This window comes from Topomyia yanbarensis, chromosome 3 (assembly GCF_030247195.1).
Source record: "Topomyia yanbarensis strain Yona2022 chromosome 3, ASM3024719v1, whole genome shotgun sequence".
NCBI classification, from domain to species: domain Eukaryota; kingdom Metazoa; phylum Arthropoda; class Insecta; order Diptera; family Culicidae; genus Topomyia; species Topomyia yanbarensis.
The window spans coordinates 270,400,990-270,425,586 of NC_080672.1; the positions used below are offsets into that span (position 1 = coordinate 270,400,990).

Below are 24,597 nucleotides of genomic sequence, written 5' to 3' on the forward strand. Positions count from 1 at the left end.
GAGCACACCGTGTTGTGCTGAACATCGGACAGTAGAAGCAGTGGTTGCACCTTCAGTAGACTTAACATTTCGATTGACTGCAGCAGCACTCCGGAAAATTGAAATGTCTTCTCAGTAGCGAATTTGGGCTGCTTGCATTCGCATACAGAGTAGAGTGGAAAACTTGACTGTGGCTATTCCGAAATAATTCGTCCGCCCTTTGGTGGTGCTGCATTTCCCGGTGAAAACTTGTATTTGCGATAATCAAAAAGTACTTTTCATTTGCGTGCAGCTTACGATTTGCTGCCCGGTTCGGGCACCATCGGTTCTTCATTGCCGCATGGTGCAGTAGAAAGCAAAAGGCAAACGGGGGTGAGTCGAATTTGGATCCTGGTTTTGTCGGTGGTAAAAGTGAGTCCGGTGCTCCCTGCCAGTCGTTCGTGCTAAGTGATTGTAAATGTGGCCCATTGAAAGCAAACACGTGTTCGTGATAAACAGCCATTTTTCGGTGCGGACGCAACAGTGTGTCTAGCTCAGCGATTTAACGACTTGTTGATTGCAAATTTTTTTAAAGTGTCATGCGGTTCGCCAGCACCCGAGACATGGATAGGTGAAACAGCACTCAGCTGGAAATTTACGGGGTCTCATGTCAAGTTTGTGTAGTTGTAGTGATTTGGATGACGTTCAAATGTAACACTGAGGTTTACTAATGGCTAAAACGTTCTTCTGTGCAGGTTGGATTGTCGCAATGCCGCAGTGTGTAATGGATCGAATTAGAGGGTGACTTATTTTTCCTTCTCCTCTCTTCAGTGGAAAGATACACAAATCGCTGAAAAGGATGAACGAAACCGAGAAGTAGAGATTTTAAAAGATATTTTGAAATTAAATTATTTTAAAGGTATATGTGTATCTCAAATTTTGTTAAAACATTTCGGGAGCTCGAACGAAATATTTTGATGATTTTGATGTATTTATTTTATGTTTCTGTAAACTGCACTCGTTTTGAGTGGATTGTCTCCTCAACAATTTTTTATTATGTTATAAAAATTGGTGAAACGGTGCTGGTGCAGCCTCTCTGTCGTTGATAGGAACTGAAACAGTTTTCTCTAATATCCAAGTAAACTGATGCCATCTGCTCTTTGCTAGCATAGGACATTTGATTTTCTGTTAAATGCAGGGCAAGCCAATTGTTCGCTTCCTTTACCTCTGCGGAGAAAAAAAATTCTATGCAATAGAAATCCATTTGCTTTGACGTAATTGTGAGGTGGAATAGAATCGTTTTCTCGATTAACATCCGTATGTAGTTGTGGTCGGAGGCTGTTTTTTCAAGTTTTGAAAAGACCTTCACTTGTCTAAAAATGAGGGACAATGTTACCGTCAAGGAGCTTGTTCAACAAGCGTACTTCAGACAGATTCTTCAAAATAGGTTGAATTTGAGAAGAGAGCTAATGAAAACTCTACCACCGGTAGCGGTATTTAGTTCGCGATAGGTTTTCCGTAAATTCCAGGCTCTTGTTGGTATTGTTTCGGCTATGCATAGGTACATACGTACCAGCCAAAAATCTGTATTCTTCCTTCACAGCAAGGCATTGAGTCGATTTTGTCGGATATTGGGGTGGCGTAATTCTTCCAATCAATGTTACGAGGCATTGATTGTGTCCGATGGTCTTGCAATTGAAAAAGTTTGGTGTATTACCGACAGTATAGGAGAAATGTAGATAGAAATGTAAATGTAAAAGCCTTAATTAGAGCTTGAAAAGCAATCCTCTGCAGGATTCTTCTTGAGCCAAGCGTATGATATCAAAATTAAGGTCAGTTTCTAAAATAAGCCATGTTCCACACAATGCAATCGCGTCACAGTTTAAATTATGTATTACGATTATAAAAGAAGCGATTTTCGGAAGAATACTTCTGAAATTCCACTGATGAATAGTGATCAGATTCGTGACCTCGTCCGATGAGCCTTCGGGATATGGTATGATCGTTGTATTCCTCGAGTTACGACTGTTGCAAGGAAGGGCCATTTGGTAATGAACTTGTCCCCACTATAGGAAGAAATTTTGGAAGATTATCAACTGTTTATAGAGTTTGAGATTATTTTTCGGCTTTCAGTCTGGAGTAAATGTAGCAATGGTTTATATACATTTTATCCGACGTTTCGACGATACATATTGCGCCTTTTTTCAAGGAATTTATAAAAAATACAATTAGTCATAGTTACAATAAAATTTATATGTTTAATAGGGGCGTAGTCAGGGGTGGTGATGACCAGTTTAATTTAAAAAAAAATTTAGTGTTTAATATTTATATAATAATATTAGAAGTTTATTATCTGATCATTACATTGAGAACTAAAAGTTTTAAACACAATGGGGATTTTTGGTAAATTGTGGGAATGGGATCTTGTAACTGATCTCTTAGTGAAAATCTTATAGTTGATAAATCATGTCAATATCAAATAAAATACCTGCATCCACATAGTAGCTGACGACGTTTTCCGTTGACCTCTAGTAGTTTAGGATAAGTTTTTTTATGAGCATTTGATTATCTTTTGGACTATCAATTATTTGAATAGCCACTAAGTTAAGTTAGTGAACAGACCCTGCCCTTAATATCACACCTTGCCGTAGCCCTTTTTCGAGTTTCAAAAGGAATCTAAAGTATCTCTATTACACATCACACATCACTCGATCTATTGTCCTTTTTTACGGAAATCCGTATTTGGGCATTATATGCCAATTTTCTCCCGCTTGCTCACGGTGATTGGCGGCGACAAAGAATTTGGGAGAACACCTTCAGCAATGTGATTGCTCGGTAACTAGTTGCAGCAATCCCTCTCGTCATCTACTGCTATTTCGATGTTCTTCATAATACACTTATCGATCAGCTCACACTCGGTCGTGAGAAGGTCTTCATTAGTATTTGTGCCTGTGGCACACAGCCTTTACTTGAGCGATTTACCTACTCGTAGAATTTTCGTAACTCTGTACAGATGCCTCGGTATCCCGATCTTCCTGTAAGCGGTATCCCGATCTTCCTGTAGGCGATTCCGAATCTATATTCGCACTGCGGAAGGTGGGAACATTTGTGATGTCTCAGACGAAATTTCCGTTCATTGGAACTTGGTCGATTTGGTTCTCAGTTTGTTAATCAGGTGATCTCAAGGGCGGCGTTCATGTCGCTGATGAGAAGCTTCACATTCTGCCGCGGGCTCTTCTTCTCGGGTATCGCTTTGAAGGGGAGTGCACGTTTACGATGCTGTAGTTGTAGAAAAGGCCTTTGATTCACACACATCCTTTCGCTGATCGTCTGCTACTTGATTACTCGTTGGAGCATCTTGCTCAGTACTGCGAAGCTGATTCCCAACTGATTTGTTGTGCCATCGCTCTAGTAGAATGTAACCGCTCGATGCCCGCTTTTCCACACATTCTGTCCCGCCAAGCAAAGTTGTTACAATGCTACGGCTTTGGGGCCGTACACTAATTACGTAAGTTTTTTTTAGAGCTTTTAAACATCCCCCTCCCCCCAGATAAGAGTTCGTTCCCCCTACATAAGATCTTATCATGATTATCGTAATTAAAAAAACGAATTGTTAGTTCATCAAATAATAAGATAACGAAAACGATATGTATAGAATTATTACAAGAAAACTCATGACAAAAATTAACTGTAATCATCTGCAGAATTTTAATTGCATGCCAATCTCGCCCAGTTGAAAGAATAACTGTTGTCAGATATTGAGTAAATACAATTTGGTCCACATGATCTGTTTTGCTATATTCCATTTTTTTGTTGGAGACGAACCACTGCGACCAGTATTTAGATCTATGTGCTATATTCCACTTCCTTTGAATCTATTTTCTTGTGATGTAGAATTTAAAAGAGTTTATAACCTCTTCTGACATGAATTTATTCTGAGCTCCAGCTGTGCCGCTTATCGTACGCATAGCTCCGAGTTAACCATCTTTGAATTTACTTGAATTAAAATACAGTTCACACTCTGAAAATATTCGACATTCAAGATCTTTGACAATCGCATGTTAGAACATTTTCCAGATACCTTGCGGGTTTGAATCGAACGTTTGAAAAGGACAAAATCGGTCTAACAACACGAAGGGTATCAAAGGTAAGACATATTGTGACTCCAGCTCCCGAACAGAACAATTTACAACCAAGAGCCAAAAAATTACTCATATTGTTTGATATACAAGGATTATATGGTACAAATGAAAATAGTTCCCTGTTCTTATTAAAATGAATATTTTCCTTATGGATTTAATTTTTTAAACTTGTTTCATGATATTACGTAAGAAAGGAAAAACCCTCCCTCCCTCTCAGATAAGAATTTGTAAGATATTTTGAAACTCCCCCTCCCCCCATATACCCTTACGTAATTAGTGTATGGCCCCTTTGAAATTGCGAGTTTTCAGCTCATCGTGTAGGATTCGTTCGAGCCCAGGGAAGCAAAGTGACTTTCAGTTCGACGTGCCAAGTTTCCGTTCTGCCTATTCTTTCTGATTCTTCGGAACGTGGTGTTTTCTGGGCGGCTTGTTGGATTTGACCCAACCTCCTGTCTCGTCGAAAGACAGCCGTGCGGGGTTTCTTTGCCAACTCACGTGTTCAGGTCTGTCTACGGTAGGTTTACAGCGCCCATGGCCACTCGAACCTTCCCATTTCGCTTCAACTGCAGAAGACGGTAGTACTTCAATTTGTGGGTATCCGGGTACCCTCGTTGGCCTGTTAAGGGCGTTTTTTGTTGGACACATAATTTTAATTTTTTTCTTATTTGTAGAATGGTAATTGCTGACCTGTTTTTGTTTCTTAACTTTCAATATTTTAGCAAATTTACATTATATTGAAGCACGAGAAATGGTGGCGAAACACGAAATATTTTATTGCAAAATAGGGCTTTGAACGTTTTTCAAACCTCCTGGCATTCGTGCACTGAGTGCACGCTGCTCTGAAAATCTAGCGAAACTGTCATACACCGAGCAAAAAGCATCTGAGAATTTCATAAGTCTCGGCATATGAACCAGCCTTCTGACGATGCCATTGAACGCTTTAGAATGTCATAGGCAGGCTTATGAATTCATTTATTTTTATTCATGCACTCCATAGACGTACAAATAATGTATTTCATAAAACAGTCTTATGATTTTGCTCCAATATATGCGTTTAAAAATTTCATAAGTTTTTCTCATGAAACCCATATGAGATCTGTTATTGATTCTATAAAATTATATTGTTTTTCATAAACGTCACTTTTGTGAAAAGTTCATAATTGTTTCTTATGAATTCAGTACTGGCCTGGACGTGCAAAGGAGCTAATAGTTTCAGGCTAGCACTTTTTGGTTACCGCTGTTTGAAACAAAAGAAGTGAGAATTCAATTGCAAACAAAATTTGAAATAATTGTTTTTTTATATTATTCAATAAATTACTGTGAGCATTAAATCAGTTTCCATGGTTATGATTTTTACAGAAGATATCCAATATTTTGAAATGAAATCAGTTGTGCATATAATTAGTGTCTGACACGTATTTTATAATTATCAAAATCATTTGAGAAGTAAGAATCATTATCATTCAGTTGTCAAGTCCAGTTTCCCAGTTGTCTAAGCCCAGTTCCCCAGGAAATATTGACGAAGCGTTGCTCATTATGTACAAATTTTAATATTTAATGGGAGTTTTCTCTTCAATCTTCTGAAGGCATCTACACTTGGCGGTTCATTTGTCCCGAATTTAGTTCTACAAGATGACAACACGAATGAACTCATTATGAATTACGCTCATGTTTTACAATTCTCGGTGGTTGTTTACTTTGTCAGTTGCGTGAGTTCGAGTGCAACAGGTGCCCATCTGTTACATTCAAACTCACGTAACTCCCATGTGAACAAACCACCGAAAATTGTCAAACGAAGTTCATCCGGCTCATTTTGGGGTTATGTCGGTTGGTGTAAAACCTAATATCATCTAAAGGTTGATTTTTTGTCTACTAAAAATGCTCGAGAAATATCAGCCATGTTCTATTTTTTATATAATATCCATAAAAAAAAACTTATTGCATTCATTCGATCATTGTGATGAATTTCATAAGACTGTTCTATGGAAATCATTATTACTACTATGTTTTCTGCTTATAAATGTCAGCAATTTTCATAAATGGGCATCTATGGCGTTCATTCGGACATTTTCATAAATTTCATAAGAGTGTCTCATGAAAATAGTAAGAGATGGATTTGGAAAATTACCCCTCCAAATCATAAGACAGACTTATAAAATCCATTTAAAATCCTTATGTCTGAAAGTCATAAGACGTTTTTATGGAAATTCAAAGTAAATTTTGCTCGGTGTAGGGCACCAGCGCACAGTGGTTCCATTCCTTAAGGGAGGCGGTCATAAATCTATTCAATGCTAATTTTGATATAAAACTGCATTTCTATAGTAAATTTGGCTCGCTGAATTCAAATTTCGCCATAAAAAATCGATTATATCCACCTAACAGTGTGATACGGCCTTTCTTATTACATTAAGGTCCACATTAATTTTTTTTGTTCCAGAATTTTTTTTTTAATATCGAATAGTACAAGTAGTGCTGTGCTGGTAAAAAAATGAATAGTTATTCATTGGAAGTTCTCTAAATTTTAGCTTTTGCACCTAAACGCAAATATGATATCGTTTTCGGTGAGCATGATATCTCGTGAACCTCACTCACCAATCAAATGTTGTTTGTAACTATTATAGCAAGTTAACGAAGTTGATTTTAAAGAAGTCGTGTATTTTTTCCTTTAAAATTATGGTTTTCGTCAATAAAAATCCTACAATAAAAATTATCCCATAATAAAAAAACTCCGTTAGCGTACCAGCTATTTCAAAATGGAGAAACGAGAAATAGTTTATGGTTTCAAGTTTATTCGCAAATATTATTCACAATGGGCTTTTTAACGCACCTGAGAACGTAGTTGTAATACGAAGTGGAGTGAGACAATAGCCTCGTACATTGAATATTCCGTAGTGACATGTGTTTCAAAGAGAAGTGTCAAAAAATTAATATAACTCAAGTTCTAATGATTCGGTCGACATGAAATTTGGGGAAAATAATAATTAAGCTATATAGTTTCGATATCAGTAGTAATTATTAACGTAATATAATTTGACAATGCGATATAAAGTTTTTCGTCTTGCATTATCCCGTTAAACATATACAACATCTTAGATTCTCTAGGCAGTCTGGGCGCAGAGATGCGCAGCTGAATCCTAGTTTAAGTGAAACTGGACAGCCTAACAACCATTTTGAAAAGATGTTCGGGAAGGATATCGAGGGACAAAGTTAGTTAAAGTCATATTGAAATTTTTAGGTTAATTTTTCTATTACACATACAAATAAACCCATTTTTCTGCTCTCGTTATGCTCCAAAAATTGAATTTAATCGTTCAATACACAGCTAATAGTAGTGTTTTCTGAAAAAATATGAATATCAAAAATTACAGATCGACAAAAACATTTTCTAGCGAGCAATCGATTATCGATATTATTTACATTATCGGTAAATAACGAACCACCCTATGCATTCTTCTATATACTAAGAAAACCAGTTTATTTTTGACAAAATTCGTCATGAAACCATAAAATATACATCCAGAACGATGTAATAGCAAGATAAAAACACGCCTTTGCCAAAATATTTTTTTTGTATTATTGGCCTATGGAGGGACCACTGTACAGCGGGTGCACGTTCAGTGAGCCATTTGCGCGACTTCCGGAGGGTAAAGGAGAGTGTAATGTGTAAGATGAATTTGGAATTTTCTCAAATTTTCATTGCAAAATACTGAAAAATGAGCGAGTGACAGCGAATCTTCGGATGCGCCTTGTCGACAACTTGTTTTGCGGGGTACTTTATGACTCGAAATTTACTTTACCAATCGTTTTGGAACTTTGCACAATTCTTCTTCACATCATTCCCCAAAAGGAAATGATTTTATTTTTTTCTCGATTTTTTTTTTAATTTTTCGCTGTATTTTGATGGCAAATATCTGATTTTCACTAAAAAAAATCGAGTAACATTTTATTGTAAAAATAACATTAAAAATTTATTAAAACGCTCCTATGGTTACCAGAGAAATGATGTGATGATGTCTAGGAGATTTTGCGTCATGGTGTACACCGCATTTTTTCGATAATTAAATAATCATTATAAACATACAACGATGAATTTTTCATTCTTTGGGAAAAACTATGTTTTACATTTCTTATATTTTCTTAGTGAACCACCAAATGCAGGACACCACTTTTGACACTTAAACTGTCATAACAAACGAACAAATGGACCAGGATTTCCAAATTTCGAAAAAAATATTATTGACAAAACTTTAAGATAAACTCTGAAAATTTGGTGTATTCTGTTTGAATAGTAAAAATTAAAGGGTTGTGTACAGAACATGACCACGGTGACATTGAAAATGTAACTTTTTCAAGAACGTGCGTGTTTTCTCTAAAAAACAGGCTATGCCACATTCTTGCTTACTTCACGATTCCATATGTTACAACTTGTTATACATCCTCTCCTAAACAAAATTTATTATTTGCCCTCTGACAATAGCAAAATTGTTAAACATACTACAACACGGGTCTAGGGCAATTGGCATAAAATCATTTGGCATAAGGTCATTTAGAATAAGGGACATTTGGCATAACGGTTATTTGGCATAATGGTCATTTGGCATAATTTTGAGAATTGATCACACTGAAGGTCATTTGGAAAAATGGACATTTGGAGTATCTGACATTTGGTATAATTTTGAGAGGTAAACAGTTGCAAAGAACTGCTCATGTTTGAAAGAAGGAATCAACTCCTAAGTTTGGGTAAATCGGGAACAGATCTCTTGAAAACTTATTTGGCATGCAGATCCAAAGAACTGTTTATGTTTGAAATAAGTAATCAACCTCTAAATGTGAGTAGACCGGGGAAACCAGTGGATCTACAGTTTGCTCATAAGCTTTGCATACAGATTCAAAGAGTTGCTCATGTTTGAAAGACAGAATCAACCGCTAAGTTTGAGTAAACTGGGCAAACAAGTGGATTACCTTTTTTTGCGAGAGCTATTTGGTATACAAATTTAAAGAACTGCTCCTGTTTGAATGAAGGAATTAACTCTTATGTTTCTGGCAAGCGACTATTGATGTTAATGTCGCGAACAGATGTTGTTCCAAAGACAACGGAGCAAGTGGTGTGGACTTTGCTCGTAGCCGACAGCATTCGATAAATCAGAGCAATCCCAGTCAATACCCAGAGTTGGCGACGGGAATGATGCGGAATACATCAATGATTATTACGATGATAAGCTCAAAACTGTTTTCTGGGCATCAAACTCTTTTTGAGATCTTGCTGGCGGTGATTTAAACGGTGGAGACGGTGGTGATGATGTCGCTAACAGTTTTCTGATCCCACATGGTTTCCGAACTCGCAATAGCGGTGTTGATATAAAGCATGATGAAGATGAGCGCATGGTGATATTTGATTTTTAATGGCACTGATATGAGCAACACGGTGCAATATGCAACTCTTCGTTTGTAAAACTCCGTAAACTCGATTCACCATCAGATATTTTATGAACTGACCAAAGCAACGAAAGATGAGAGAATGGCTGTTGAAGCCTGCTTGCTTATTGGACACTATTATTGTGTAGACATTTGGGTAAATGGCCCATTCGAGTGAATAGCTTTCGGGCGAACGTCATTCGGGTGAATGACTTTAGGACGATTGACATTCGGCTGAATATGATAGAACCGTGTAAACATCCAGAATATATATTTTCCAAGCCAAATACTACCCAGAGTGATCATAATAATGATAACCTAAATAAAAAAATACGTGGATCGTTCTAGTTCTAGTGCGCTGCATCAACAAAAACCTATAAAATCTACGGTATACTAAAACGTCATAGACAAATTGCAAAAATGAACGAGCACAAAAACTTCGAAAATGATACTCAAATGAACTGCTCACATGCAATAAAAGACAATCAGTTATTTATTTATTTATTTCATTTTCCAACGGACCTTTATGAATCTAGAACTGTACTACAAAAGTTCCCAACATGTTTCAAATGAAGAAGTAAAGAAAAGGGTAGCGTACACCTGTTTTAAAGTTTGAAATAATAAAACAAAACGCTCTGTAATTGTTTCCCTTCCAGTTTTGCTTTGAATCTCCTATATAAAATACTACGTTGCTCAATATGCCCTACGGAAGTAGTACCATATAAAGCACTAATGCCTGCAAACCTGTGAGCAAAACCAATCGATGTTTTCCTTTGGTCAGATGGCATTTTTTTAGGCTGACTACCAATCGCATTAGTTTAATCTTTTTAAAAACAAAAATCAATTCTAAAACTGCTCTAATATAACTTAAACCCCAGCTCACCCACCAACATCTTCAACTCATCTAAATGCAGTAGACGCAAACCCAATCAAGTTTTTTATGCTTTATACATACAGAATAATACCAGATGCCATAGTGCTAAAACGCATCAATTATATACGAAGTATAACATGTGTGTGCCAATATGCTCATTACCTTACGTACATACAAATCACCAAAAAAACATTTGTCGTCTCATTAACCCAACGCGCAGGCAAGCATAATAATAAATTAATTTTCCCCAGTTCCAACGCAAACTTACAAGCAGCACACGCGCACGTCGCACCTTGCAGTGTTCAATCCAAAAACCATCCACGTTGCAAATCATTGTGTGTATACGACTCGAATTTATCGCATCGTCTGTACATTATTGTCCAGGTGTTGCTCGTTCGAAAAGCAAGCAACGACTAATACAAACGAACACGCGGAACCTCTATAAACAGCCTCCTATATCTGAATCAGTTACTTAGGTGCTCCCTATTGACGGTTCTGCCTGGGATAGATTGACTGATGTATGAGAATTTTCATGTTTTCCGAGATCTATAGAAATACAAAAACATTTTAGTAATAAAACATAAATTCAGTTAATTCCTAATTGTTTGGTCGCCAAAAGACGGAAATCCGTCCATAAATAATAAATTACTAGCGTTCAAAATAGTGACGGTAAAACGAGACTTCATTTGATTTTGGATTTTAAAATAACATCCAGTCCCAGATAGCGCAGTAAGATATTTTCAATATCGAAAAGTTATCCTGAAAAAAGAGGATGAACGTATAAATGTGGGACACACTCTATCTTAATAGCAAATAATCAAATCATGTAAGCAAAATGGCATTTTAAAAACGCTGCGGGTAAGACCGACACCCCAAAGGGGCAAGAGCGACACACTTTTTAACTTTCTTTTCGTCCATTTTTTTTCATTAAAAAATGTGTTGTGTATGTGTGATAAAGTGTAATTATGTGTATATGAGTATGTGTCATGCAAATGCATGCTTGCTGGAGTTTCATCGCGTAGTAAAAGGAAGAGCATTCGAATGTGTGGTGTTACGAATAAATAATGTTTAACACTTGGCATATATTATGGTATGGATTTTCTCAGGTAAACTTTTCGAGCTTTATTAGCACTTGTGAAGCTATTCTTAGTTCTGCAAGCATAATGTATACCATGTTACTAGGATTTATTCACCTAGAAGTACATACGCTTCGTAGTAAGTTATCCGGTTCGTGTAATGATTTTTCGGAACTCTGTTGATCAACAATCCGACGTTCGATGAAAATTGTTCTTCAATATCATTTCAGAATCTCATATTAGATTATACTTTTTTCGTTTCGTTTTGTAATATAACTATGAATCACGCACGCATTAATTTATATGGTCGGCTTGAAACAATACTGACAGAAATAAATGCAAAAAACAGACTTTCCATCTATTTCAATATTAACATGACGTAATTAAGGTATAATTGATCACAACAAACATTCCCAGCCATTTGTATCGAATCAAAAATGAACCCCCCCCCCCCCCGTGTCGGCTTATCCCACCCAAAAACTGCCGGTCTTACCCCAACAGTGCACATTTTTTGTTAAATGCTCAATCAACAGTATTGAAATACTCAAACTTATCTTCAACGCACATAAATAGTTATATGGAGAGTAGATTAGAACGTGCGACAAAAAAACTAGTGATTTACAAAGCTTTTGTGCTGTTAGAATCTTAAAATGCATCAACAAAAAAAAACATCCAAGTGCGCATCAACTTTGCTTTCGCTTATTTTATTTATTCTGTTGACGTTTTATGAACCTATATAGCATCGATGTGTCTCGAAATGTTCAAAATAATCTTACTAATAATATCCTGTCATTATTGTATTATTTAAAATTTGATAACTGGGAAAAGACGTGGGGTGTCGGACTTACCGATAGTGTCGGGCTTGCCTCCAGTTCCCCTATCGCTGGATGGCATCATCTTAATTTGTTTATTTGTTTATTTGGAGTAGGGAAAAGCCTCCTGGAGCTGAAATTCTTGCAACCTTCCAATCTCGCCCTCCAGGCGGCATAAAACCTCCTCATCTTTTGTATCAACAGATTACACATTTCCAAATTATACATTTCATTGACTAATACTATACAATTAACATTAACAGAGCCTCATTTATATCTAAGGACTAGTACTAGAGCTATGACTATGGAGACAGGGAGTTTAGAAATAATTGTTTTACAGCACTACGTGACAGGTGAAAATCGAAAACATTGGAGCAACAATTGAATAGACGGCACATGCTAATGAATGGCTGATTATAGCCGTAATTAGCTCTGGCTCGAGGGATTCTTAAAATGAATAAAATCTAAGAACACGACGATGAATGTCAAAATCCACAAGTTGCAGAAGATCAGAGCAATCGATTCTTGATTGAAGCAGATCAGCAATGAAAACTGCCTTAGCAACGTCTCGACGAATCATAACGAAGAGGTCGATGATGCAAAAGCAAATGCTAAATCCGAATTTGTCCGACGCGTCGCTGTAAATTTTTTTGACGCGATGCTGTAAATAAACCTTTTCAAAAATTACTTTCAAATGAATTCATAGAACCATACATCTTTCGTTGTTTTCATAGAAAAACTAAATCTTGAATAGAATCACATGTTACTACTGCTTTCTTTTAGGCAACCTCTTTCTAGAAGATTATTTACACCTGCTGCGTGTGATAAATTGATTCTTAGGATTAATAATTTATCACTTTTTACCCTCTGCCAACACTCTATATATCGATTCTCGATGATTTCCAGGCAAGGATGGCATCTTCCTTCGTTAAGAAAAGGAACAAGGGTCAAGTGTAGGTGTCACAAAAAGAAAGCGTTGGACATATGAGTGACCAGGTGTGGTGCGTTAGTGATAGCTGCGATCCTCCGAATGCTTCAATATTCATGAAGCCGGTAGAATACAAAGGACTTCTCTGCAAATTCAAACCAATATTTTTCACAAAATGAAATCGATAAATCGAACAGGTGTACATGATCCCACATTCTAGATTGTTGAAAAGAAGTGGACTTATTACAATGTGACGTTTTCTTTGGCCACGGGTACAATACGACACGTCATTTAGTAGTAGTCTGATGCATGAGCGAAAATTGAATATTTCGCACCCTATTATTTGAATAGCGAATGACAAGCATTTCAATTTATAGTTCCAGGTCAGTGAAAGTGTTAGCTTAAACGTTGTGCAGTCCTCATGATGGTTCCTTTGAACCCGATGGGTCCCCCTGTAATAAATGGTGGCGGTCGAGGAGGAGGTATTACAGATGGTCCAATGGGGGCCAGTGGCGGAATTAGTACCATCAGTATAGCGACAGCTGGCGCCAACGCACCTTTTCGGACTACTGACGATGCATATAGAAACAAACTAATGAAAAGTACGCGTTATTTGTTTTATTCTTTGTGTGGATTTCACTAATTTGGCCTTATTTTTTCAGCTACCCTTCGTAATTACGGTGAGTAGAATTACCATTTTGGTCATTTGGGATATACAAAGCTTAGAAAATTAGTTCTCATGTGAACAGTGTACATGTAATGTAATAATACCTTCAACAATCCAACTACGATTTGTACTTTCCTGTACATTAACTCTCCCTCTCCATACTAACTTATATCGAAGTATGTAGTGACTATTATTTGCTTTATACGTATCTATGCGACGGAGCAATTTGTCATGACGATATTGCGCGAATATTTTTTTTTTTTTTCCAATTCGTTTATTTGATAAGGCAGGTTTGCGTTAGCTTAAAGGTGCCAATTTTGTTTTGTTTTACATTTTAAATTACTTAAAACTAGGGGATTACATATTGATTAGCTATACATATACACAAGGGGGTAATATAATTTTCGGGGTCATTTAGTTTTTATGGCAATATGGTTTGACATTTTTAGCAATGAGATTATTGGAGCAAATAATGTTTAACTAAGGGGGAAAATTTATACGACTATCTTAAAAGTAGAAATAATTAGAGGGCGTGATTAAATTTTGTAAAGATTCGGAGACATTAATTAGAGTTATTTTATGTGGTAGTAGAGTTGGGCATTTTCAACGAGATCATATAATATAATAGTTAAAACTAGAAAAGGCAAGAAGAGCTAAATGCTTCATGAAGATATTTGGGGGGGGGGAAGGGGTGTTACTTCTGTGTATAAGAGTCAGGGGAAGTAGGGTGGACAAACATGGCAGGGGGAGAACATTATTTCAGTTTCAGACTTCGGGAGATCAACGGATGGATTACAGAATCAGGGTGGCCTTCATCAGGAAGAATCATGTACTGGGACGCCGGGTGGTCGTTCTTAAGATGGCAGGGGTTTCTCCAGACGATTTCGTAGTGCGGCTCAGGTGTTGATCGGCTACATTTCGAGTTGTGCGTGTGATGTTCGTGCTTTAGGTCCCGTGTTTGTTGGCTCATTTGACAGGGATGTTTTGTGTCGCCTTGGAGTCGCATCAAACCATCGTGGGTGTATGGTACAGGTGGAAGAGAGCGTTTCTGAGAATGATAAGGAAAAAGGGGCAGTTAAAGTTGGATATTGATGGTTTTTATGAAGGTGTATATAAGGGACATATAGAGGACATCGCGGCTTGCCAACACATCTCGAACCGGGACGTTGGGTGGTCTTCCTCGGGCCCGGAGGGTGTCCATAAGCCGAGACCTGGCGAAACTGTACTCGGTGCACGCCCAGACTATGTGCTCTATATCGTGATAACCGTCGCCACAAGCGCAGATACCACTCTCCACGAGCCCAATACGTCGGAGATGTGCATCCAGCGTGTAATGGTTCGCCATGAGTCGAGACATCACACGAATGAAGTCACGACCCACATCCATCCCCTTGAACCAAGGTTTCGTCGATACCTTAGGGACTATCGAATGTAGCCACCTTCCTAGCTCCCCATTGCTCCACGAGGTTTGCCAACTTTCGAGGGTTCTCTGATGAGTAATAGTGAAAAATTCGTGGAAGCAAATTGGTCTTTCAAAAACGTCACCTTCAATGGCACCCACCTTAGCTAAGGAGTCCGCCTTCTCATTGCCCGGAATGGAGCAATGGGAAGGGACCCACACCAAGGTAATCTGGAAAGATTTGTCAGATAAAGCACTCAGTAGCTCCCGTATTTTCCCCAAAAAATACGAGGAATGCTTTCCATGTTTCATCGAGCGAATAGCGTCAATAGAACTCAGACTATCCGAGACGATGAAGTAATGGTCTGCGGGTAATGTGTCAATGACTCCAAGGGTATACTGAATAGCAGCTAGTTCTGCGGCGTAAACTGAAGCAGGGTCACTGAGTTTGTAGGAGGCGGTGAACTTTTGATTGAAAATACCGAAGCCAGTGGACCCTTCGAGGTGTGATCCGTCAGTATAAAACATCTTAGAACAGTCGACTTCTCGGAATTTATTATAAAAAATATTTGGAACCACCTGTGGGCGTATGTGGTCCGGAATTCCACTAATCTCATCTTTCATGGATGTGTCGAAGAAAACAGTAGATTCAGAAGTATTTATGAAATGCACACGGTTAGGATTGTAAGAAGAAGGATTAATATTTTGCGCCATGTAGTCAAAGTACAGGGACATAAAACGGGTCTGAGAATTGAGCTCAACAAGCCTTTCGAAATTTTCAATCACCAACGGGTTCAAGATATCGCATCGAATGAGCAATCGATATGAGAGTTCCCAAAATCGATTTTTCAGCGGGAGAAAGCCCGACAGGACTTCGAGACTCATCGTATGGGTCGACTGCATGCACCCTAAGGCGATACGCAAACAACGATACTGAATTCTTTCGAGTTTGATGAAATGTATATTCGCGGCGGATCGAAAGCAGAAGCATCCGTATTCCAGTACCGACAGTATCGTTGTTTGATACAACCTAATTAGGTCTCCTGGGTGGGCACCCCACCACGTTCCGGTTGTTGTACGAAGAAAGTTGATCCTTTGTTGGCATTTCTGTTTCAAATACCGAATATGGCATCCCCAAGTACCTTTCGAGTCGAACCAGACCCCTAGATATTTTACTGTGAAGACCTGAGCTATAGTTTGACCCATTAATAGAAGCTGTAGTTGTGCTGGTTCACGCTTCCTAGAAAATACAACTAGCTCAGTTTTCTCCGTGGAGAATTCGATACCCAGCTTAATAGCCCATGCAGACAAATTGTCCAAGGTATTCTGTAATGGTCCTTGTAGATCGACAGCTTTGGGTCCCGTAACAGACACCACGCCATCGTCTGCAAGTTGTCTTAACGTGCAGGAATTGTCAAGACATTCATCAATGTCGTTGACGTAGAAATTGTATAACAGGGGGCTTAGACATGAGCCCTGGGGAAGGCCCATGTAGCTAAATCGTGATGTCGATAAGTCACCATGCGAAAAATGCATGTGCTTTTCCGACAACAAGTTTATTAAAAAGTTGTTTAAAGTCGCTGAAAGACCATGCTGGTGCAGCTTCTCTGAAAGAATGTTGATAGAAACTGAATCAAAAGCCCCCTTTATATCTAGGAACACTGATGCCATCTGCTCTTTACTAGCATAGGCCATTTGAATTTCGGTTGAGAGCAACGCAAGACAATCGTTCGTCCCTTTGCCTTTGCGAAAGCCAAATTGTGTATCTGACAGTAAGCCATTTGCTTCGACCCAATTGTCGAGGCGGGATAGGATCATTTTCTCGAACAACTTCCGGATGCAAGATAGCATTGCGATCGGTCGATACGAATTGTGGTCGGAGGCTGGTTTTCCTGGTTTTTGGATGGCGATGACCTTCACTTGCCTCCAATCGTGTGGGACAATGTTAGCCTCAAGAAACTTATTAAATAAGTTCAACAAGCGTCTCTTGGCAGAGTCTGGCAGATTCTTCAACAAGTTGAATTTGATTCTGTCTGGCCCTGGAGCTTTATTGTTACACGACAAGAGAGCAAGTGAGAACTCCACCATCGAAAAAGGTGTTTCGTTCGCGTTATCGTGACGAGACGCGGCGCGGTAGATCTTCTGTGCCGGGGCGGAATCCGGACAAACCTTCTTGGCGAAATCGAATATCCAACGGTTTGAATATTCCACGCTCTCATTAGTACTGTTTCGATTTCGCATACGTCGGGCTGTTCCCCAAAGAGTGCTCATCGATGTTTCTCTCGTTAATCCGTCGACGAACCGGCGCCAATAACCGCGTTTTTTGGCTTTCATCAAACTCTTCATTCGCTTGTCTAACGTCGCGTACTGTCGAAAACTAGCGGGTAACCCGTCGTTCCGGAAGGTCTTAAACGCGGCGGCCTTCTCTGCGTACACGTCTGAGCACTCTTTGTCCCACCAGGGATTGGGAGAACGTTTTTGTATGTTCGCGCCGGGTACTGGCTTAGTCTGAGCTTGATTCGCGCTGTCGAGAATCAAGCCAGCCAAAAAGCTGTACTCTTCCTCCGGAGGAAGTTCTTGAGTAGATTCGATGTTGTCGGATATCGCGGCAGCATAGCTCTTCCAATCGATATTTCGTGTGAGGTCATACGAAATATTGATTGTTTCCAATGGTCTTGAGCCGTTATTGATTGAGACTACGATCGGCAGATGGTCGCTACCGTGGGGATCAGGGATTACCTTCCACGCGCATTCTAACTTTAGCGAGGTCGAGCAAAGGGATAAATCTAATGCGCTTGGGCGCGCAGGTGGGGGAGGAATCCGTGTCATTTCACCCGTGTTTAGAATTGTCATGTTGAAGTTGTCGCAAATATTGTGAATTAAAGAGGAACGGTTATCATCATAAAGGCAACCCCATTCCGTACCGTGAGAGTTAAAGTCGCCTAAAACTAGTCGCGGTGCAGGCAGGGATTCTATGATGTCATGTAGCCGGCGATGCCCAATCGCGGTGTTGGGGGGAATATATATGGAAGCTATGCAAAGATCTTTGCCTTTGGTTGTTACTTGACAAGCGACAACTTCAATACCTGTTATCGAGGGAAGGTTAATTCTGTAGAAGGAATAGCGCTTTTTGATCCCCAAAAGCACTCCTCCATAGGGGGTGTCTCGATCCAGGCGAATAATATTAAAGTCGTGGAAGTTGAGATCTATGTCGGAAGTTAACCAAGTTTCACATAATGCAAATGCATCGCAACTCAAATTATTTATTAAAATTTTGAAGGAATCGATTTTCGGGATGATACTTCTACAATTCCACTGTAGAACAGTGATCAAATCCGTGACCTCGTTCGATGAGTTAGCCATCGAAGGATACAATCGCTGAAAGGAGGGGCCATTTAGCAGTCAACTGCTTCAAAAATGTTCTTACTGTAGGGAGAAAAGCTAACATAAGACTTTTAATTGGATCAGTTATATTGAATGTTTTTATTATCCAGTCCACAATGTCCGAGAGTTTGATAATTCCAGTGCCGCGATTATTCTCGAACTGAAACAGAGGAACACTTGGGATTTTTGATGTTCCGGGAAGTGCTGGGAACTCCTTCTCTGAGTTTAATCCTCCGAGACCAGGAGCTAATTGCTTCGGTTTGGTTGCAACACTTCCAATAGATGTGACTTTCGGAGTCCCGTCAAGGGATACCTTCTGGCCTTTACAACGAACTTTAGGAGAGGAAATGTTCCTCCTCTTCCTATAACTTCTAGGCGCCCTAGTAGATGTTCCCTCTTGTGGGTCATCAGCCTCGCCCTCGTTAGGAGGCAAGTGAGCATAGATGTTTGTTGAGGTTGGTGGTGTAGCTTTCTTTAGCATTTCTGCGAAAGAACGTTCGGATCGTCCCGCAAGGGAACGTTTTAGTTTATCCCCGCGTAGTTTGTACGCGGGACATGCCGAGATATCATGCAGATTCTCTGCACAGTAAGGACACTTCTCAGCATTCTTACTGCACGAATCATCTAGATGATTCTCCCCGCATTTTCCACAGCGGGCCTTATTGCTACAATGGGTGGCTGTGTGACCCAATTGTTTACACTTTGTGCAATTCATGACCCGCGGCACAAACAGACGCACAGGCAGACGAACCTTGTGCAAGAGGACGTAATTTGGCAAAGCGGTACCAGCGAAGGTCAACCGATAAGAGTTTGATTGGGGGTACGTTTTTGAACCATCCCCCGCAACTACTACTGAGTGCAAACGCTTGCACTCGAGTATTTTCACTGGCTGAAGTAAGCGGTCTCTGAAACGGCCAACCCCGTACTGCAGCAGATCCTCGCATGTCAAACTGTCATCGGTGACAACGCCTTCAGACTGTACTTTCACAGCTGGAATATACACGTGATAGTCCTTCGTAAAGTGCTCGCAGCAAGCAATATCGTTTGCCTGCTTTGAGTTAGTCAGCACGACCCTCAGCCTGTCTGAGCGGACCTTTTTTATTTCGATCACAGCCGAGAACCGTTCCGTCAGGTCTTTTGAAATCTGTAATAGATTCAGCGATTTTGTTTTGGGCCGAAAGAAGACCACAAAGGGACCGGTCGAGAGCTCTGGATATTGTTTGGGTCGGGGGAGAGCCTTAGGAGTCGACTCGATCTCCATTTGGCCATCCGGGGAGGAAGCCATCGACACCGTCTATGCACGGGGTCAGCACCCGCGCAGACGGGAAAAAGCCGTAAATGTATCAAAAAGGTAGATTTCACTTATCTGTATACTCGTTTCCCACGACGCACCAGTCCAGCTTAAATAGCTGGTTATTGTTCAATCCTCGCTTTACGAACAAAAGGTTGAGGAATGTGGCCTAACGGTTAACACACGCACAAAAGAATAAAAGTCCAAACCTCGAAGAGGCAGAGAATGGCAAAATAACCTTGAACGCGGATTACTGCACTGTTCTTTTTCCAACAGACCGAAAACAAAACACTTCTATCTCGATCGAGCGATGCGTAGAGACTGTCCATTGCGCGAATATATAACCATAAGCTTTGAGCTAATTTGAATGATACAACCTTTTGCGTCAGACCGCACAGTGGTATTGAATGGTAAAAATGACTCTAGTTTTAGCAGTTTACAATAGGAGCTTTTAATAATGTATATGGCAGTTCGATGAACTGGTCCACAGAGAGTAGTGGATGTAAACCGGAATCATTTTCCGAATGCTGAATGAACCAAAGCGAACCTTCTACGATAAGTTTGGGAAACCTTTCAATAGAAGAGCTCGTTCTGATAGCAGCCCCAAGTGCGATAGATGAGTGGTGAACGACTCGTAGAAAAATACACCAAAATGTTGTGAATAGTACTCAATCCGAAAGCGTAGAAGCGTTCCAAGAGCGAACCGTCATTGACTCTCGAAAAGGCCAATGCGTTCAATTTTATGAATAGCTTCTGCAGAAAGCAGTATCAAAACCTGTGATCTACGAATCCCAACCAAGGAGCAGATTTACCCCCTTCATCAAGTTTTATAGTGGCCCAAAACATTGCTATCCTGGTATGTTAAAGCATATTGCTATACCGGTCCCTGTAGTGTTGTCGTCTATCGAGTGCCTCATTGATCTTGATGCTGATCACCTGGGCTGTTCAATCTCTTTGTTTAACAAAGCGAGTTTCCTACACGCTGGAAGTTTTCCCAGTTTTCAAAAAAGACTATATGAATTATGTTTCCAATTACAGCGGAATTACTGCTTTGTGCACCGGCTCAAAGCTGTCCACCTGCTGCAAGAGTTATGTGGACAGTGAACAGCATGGCTTTGAATCTATTGATCTTATGAAGTTTACCTCGAACTGCCTACGGTATGTGAATTCCGGATGGCTAACCGATGCGGCATACATAAATCTTAAGGTAGCATTTGACCGCGTGGATCGTGGAATCCTTCTTCAGCAGTTGGGTCATTAAATGAAGAATAAAATGTTCCTTTTATTTCATAAACCGATAGAGCCCATCTTTCTAAATATAACTATATATATTCAACCTTTACCACTTAAGAATGATTTTTAATTGATTTAAAAAAAAAATGTAAACACGTGCTCGTTTGACACTATCGATCTTCCTTGACAGTGAATTTAGCCAGGGGCTTAGCATTTTTGACAGTTATCCCAGCAAAAGGATATGGATCAAGGTAGTTCAATAAAAGGTGTGGTCGTAGTAATTGAATTTTATAAATTAATTTTTATTTGTTATTTCGCGAACAAAAAAGTGAAAAGTTTCAATTACGTCAGCTGCATCGGAAACATCAAAAACAGCATATAGCTTAATGACCCAATTGTAATTACTCGATGATGTCTGTGGCTTGATTCAGATCTGTATAGGTTCAAAAAGGCACGGCAATTTCAGAATCGTTCTCAACCCGGCCAGGAGTTCCACAAGGTAGCAGGATCGATCCGTTACTGTTGTTGCTTTTTACAAATGGTGTCTACTTGCTGTTTCCACCGGACTGTCATTTCCTTTATGCGCGTAGAGCATATTAAAGATCTTGGCGTCACTCCGAATCTTTTAAAGACTTTACTCAATAACCCAATGGTGGTTTTTACAGGACAAGTTTTGTGCGCGTCAGTCTTACCACTAGGTTAAAATCATAGTCACTAGTTATATGGTCTCGTTAACTAGCCCGTACCCTACCCAATTAATTTTCACCTAGGAACCAACACCGCCGCTCTCACAATTTCCAGAACCAAACATTTCTTGCACAGATTGATAGCCGGTCATCAATCTGATGTCGATATTATCTGTAATGCCAAAAAGCAGTCTTCCCATGAACATCGACAAGTTTGCACACGTGTACAAAATTTCGTGCACGCGTTCAACCTCAAACATGCTTTGTCTTTGTGTACAGGTTCGCATCGAACACTGAACCCAAGCAAACAATGTGCAAAATTAGGTTTAAACACCGTGTACGTACACCGTGTGCGTACATAAGAAAGGCACACACAAACAGAATGAGTCAGACGAACATGTGCTCGTGTTTTGGTATACATTAGCACGTTCGAGTTTGCACACGAAATGATGGTGTAGGATGAACACAGAACTAGAGCGAACATTGTGTCCGATGTTCATTTGGGAAGACTGCCAAAAAGCATGTGTCGATAGTCCTTCCGGCTACTCTGATGCATGGTTTTAACCCAATAAATCAGCTCAACCAGTTTTATTCGAAGGTCATGCGTCTCAGTTCGTTTCGTTTCACTGACTTGTACTCAGCCTTGTAATTCATAAACAGACGATGAACCCGCAAGTAGCATCTCCAAAATTTATTCAAGATTTGTCAACACTGATGCATTCAACAAGCACAGTCTGCTCAACACATCACGGGAGGCAACCTTATAGGCAGTGTAAAAATAATTGTGCCTCGATAGTTATTATACTCGAGTGTATGGTTCTTCTTATAGATAGGGCACATGAATCCGAAGGCATTTCTTTTTCCACATATTATAATTTTACATGTTGATTGAAAATTACAGCTTCATTGCACAGAATACCAATGCACTATTTTAATCCTCACAGCCAAAAAATATGAATAATATTTAATTTTTACACGATTTCATGCGAAACGGTGTTGAGCAGAGAGAAAAACACATACATGCACGAATGCGCTTGGATCATTCACGCTCAACCGAAGCTTATATACGCCACTTTGCAGTCACTTTGTTATGTGTTGGTTTAGTTCAGCCAGTAAGGGGGTGTCTTTGGTGAGTCAATGATTGTTGGTTTAAGTCTTGGTGTATTATTTAATGGGAATTTTTTTGATGTCGGTATGGTCACCAACACACCAAAACCCGGCTAATCGAACCAACAATTCTGGATTAATATTCCTGAATGATCATTATCTTTCCGTTTCGACGCGAAATCTGTTGCTTTGAACACCAGATAAGATGAACTTGGCGTCCGTCTCGATCAGGGCCTAAAATTCTCATATCCTTTCATTGAACGATGAAACCCACTGGATTCACTTTCATCTTTTTGCTGCCTCCTTCATTACTAAATACATACAAAGCAAAACAAAAATGACATATAGCCGGCTTCTTCTTTCGATTCTATGCGAGTAGCAGAAGTAGCGACTTTCGTTGTTCTATGACAATACTAAAACTCAATCTCGTTTTAATTTTAAATCAATTTCGATATTTATTTTAATTTTCATTAAATGAAATTATAGCAATGTGCATCATAGAACTGCAACTAGAACGCGGCAGCAACGGAAAATATGCACACCAATAGTGCTTCAGTAGTCCAATATCATCGCTAGCTTCTAATTCCAAGAAAAAGAACAATGACAAGTAAATATCGTTAACCCTAGAACGGTTTTGTGGGGTACATTTGTACCCTAGAGCTATTTGCAATTATTCTATTACGGTTTATTTTAACCGCAAGCAATCTTTTTCATAAATCAATTTGATCATTAAACTTCCTTTGAAGCAGGTGAAACCTATTTGTTATACTTGACCAACCTCACAGTGCTCGCTTAAAGTTTGTCTGGGGTACAAATGTACCCCACAAACCGTTTACGTTAGTGTTTTGTCATGTGTATAATAAAGCTACTATAGCAAAGTAACTAGAAAATGCGCTTGGGTCGTTATCGTAATTTTTGCTTTACGGATGAAAGAGGCAAAACACATTCGTGAAAATTATTTGTATATAATATACACCACTCGATTCGTTTTCTTCTGTAGTCCAGGCTCTAAAACATACCTGCTTTGTATGCGGCTCTACCTGTCCCTGCGACGCCTTCCTGTTGTATCTCCGTTATTGCATATTGTTGAACTTTTACTGTTTGTATTGGCGTTTGGTGTTCCAAAAAGCATCGTAATAAAAACACTTTTTGGTCGGTTTTTGAATAATTGACTACTTGTTCAAAATGCAATTTAATAATCTTCACAACGCCGTATAGATGATCAAACTCGGTTATAAACTACCGGAGTTATAGCAATATTAAGGAAAAAAGGGAATTTTGACGTATTTTAAAGACTTGTTCAATAAAAAATGAAATAATACATAATAAAATAGACAAAACAAGAATATTTTTGAACAGGATACTTTACGAATGATTTTAGAATAAAACTATCCAATTTAATTACAAATCTAATAAAAATTAGGCATATGTAGGAGCGATTTTAATTCAATTTAATACAAATGTACCCCACAAAACCGTTTACGTATAGAAAAAGTCAAGAAACAGTTGTAGGGTTAATAGTGTAGTCTAGACCAACATGTGAAATGGGCGGAAGTCCAAATGAGAGTCTCTCTGTGTTTACTTTCTCTTTCGATTATTATGGCGTCTACATTAAACTTTCCTAA

At 39.2% G+C, this 24,597-nt stretch overlaps 1 protein-coding gene across 1 annotated transcript in view; it reads left to right on the top strand.

Moving 5' to 3' along the window:
• Positions 1-125: 125 nt before the first annotated feature.
• The window catches only part of LOC131689965 (band 7 protein AGAP004871), a 326,915-nt gene continuing 302,443 nt past the window's right edge, over positions 126-24,597 (top strand). Inside the window, exons 1-3 of the mRNA XM_058975383.1 lie at positions 126-351; positions 13,583-13,807; positions 13,868-13,885. Of these exons, the coding sequence (XP_058831366.1) occupies positions 13,627-13,807; positions 13,868-13,885 (199 nt within the window). The 5' untranslated portion in view covers positions 126-351; positions 13,583-13,626. The remainder of the gene's footprint in view (positions 352-13,582; positions 13,808-13,867; positions 13,886-24,597) is intronic.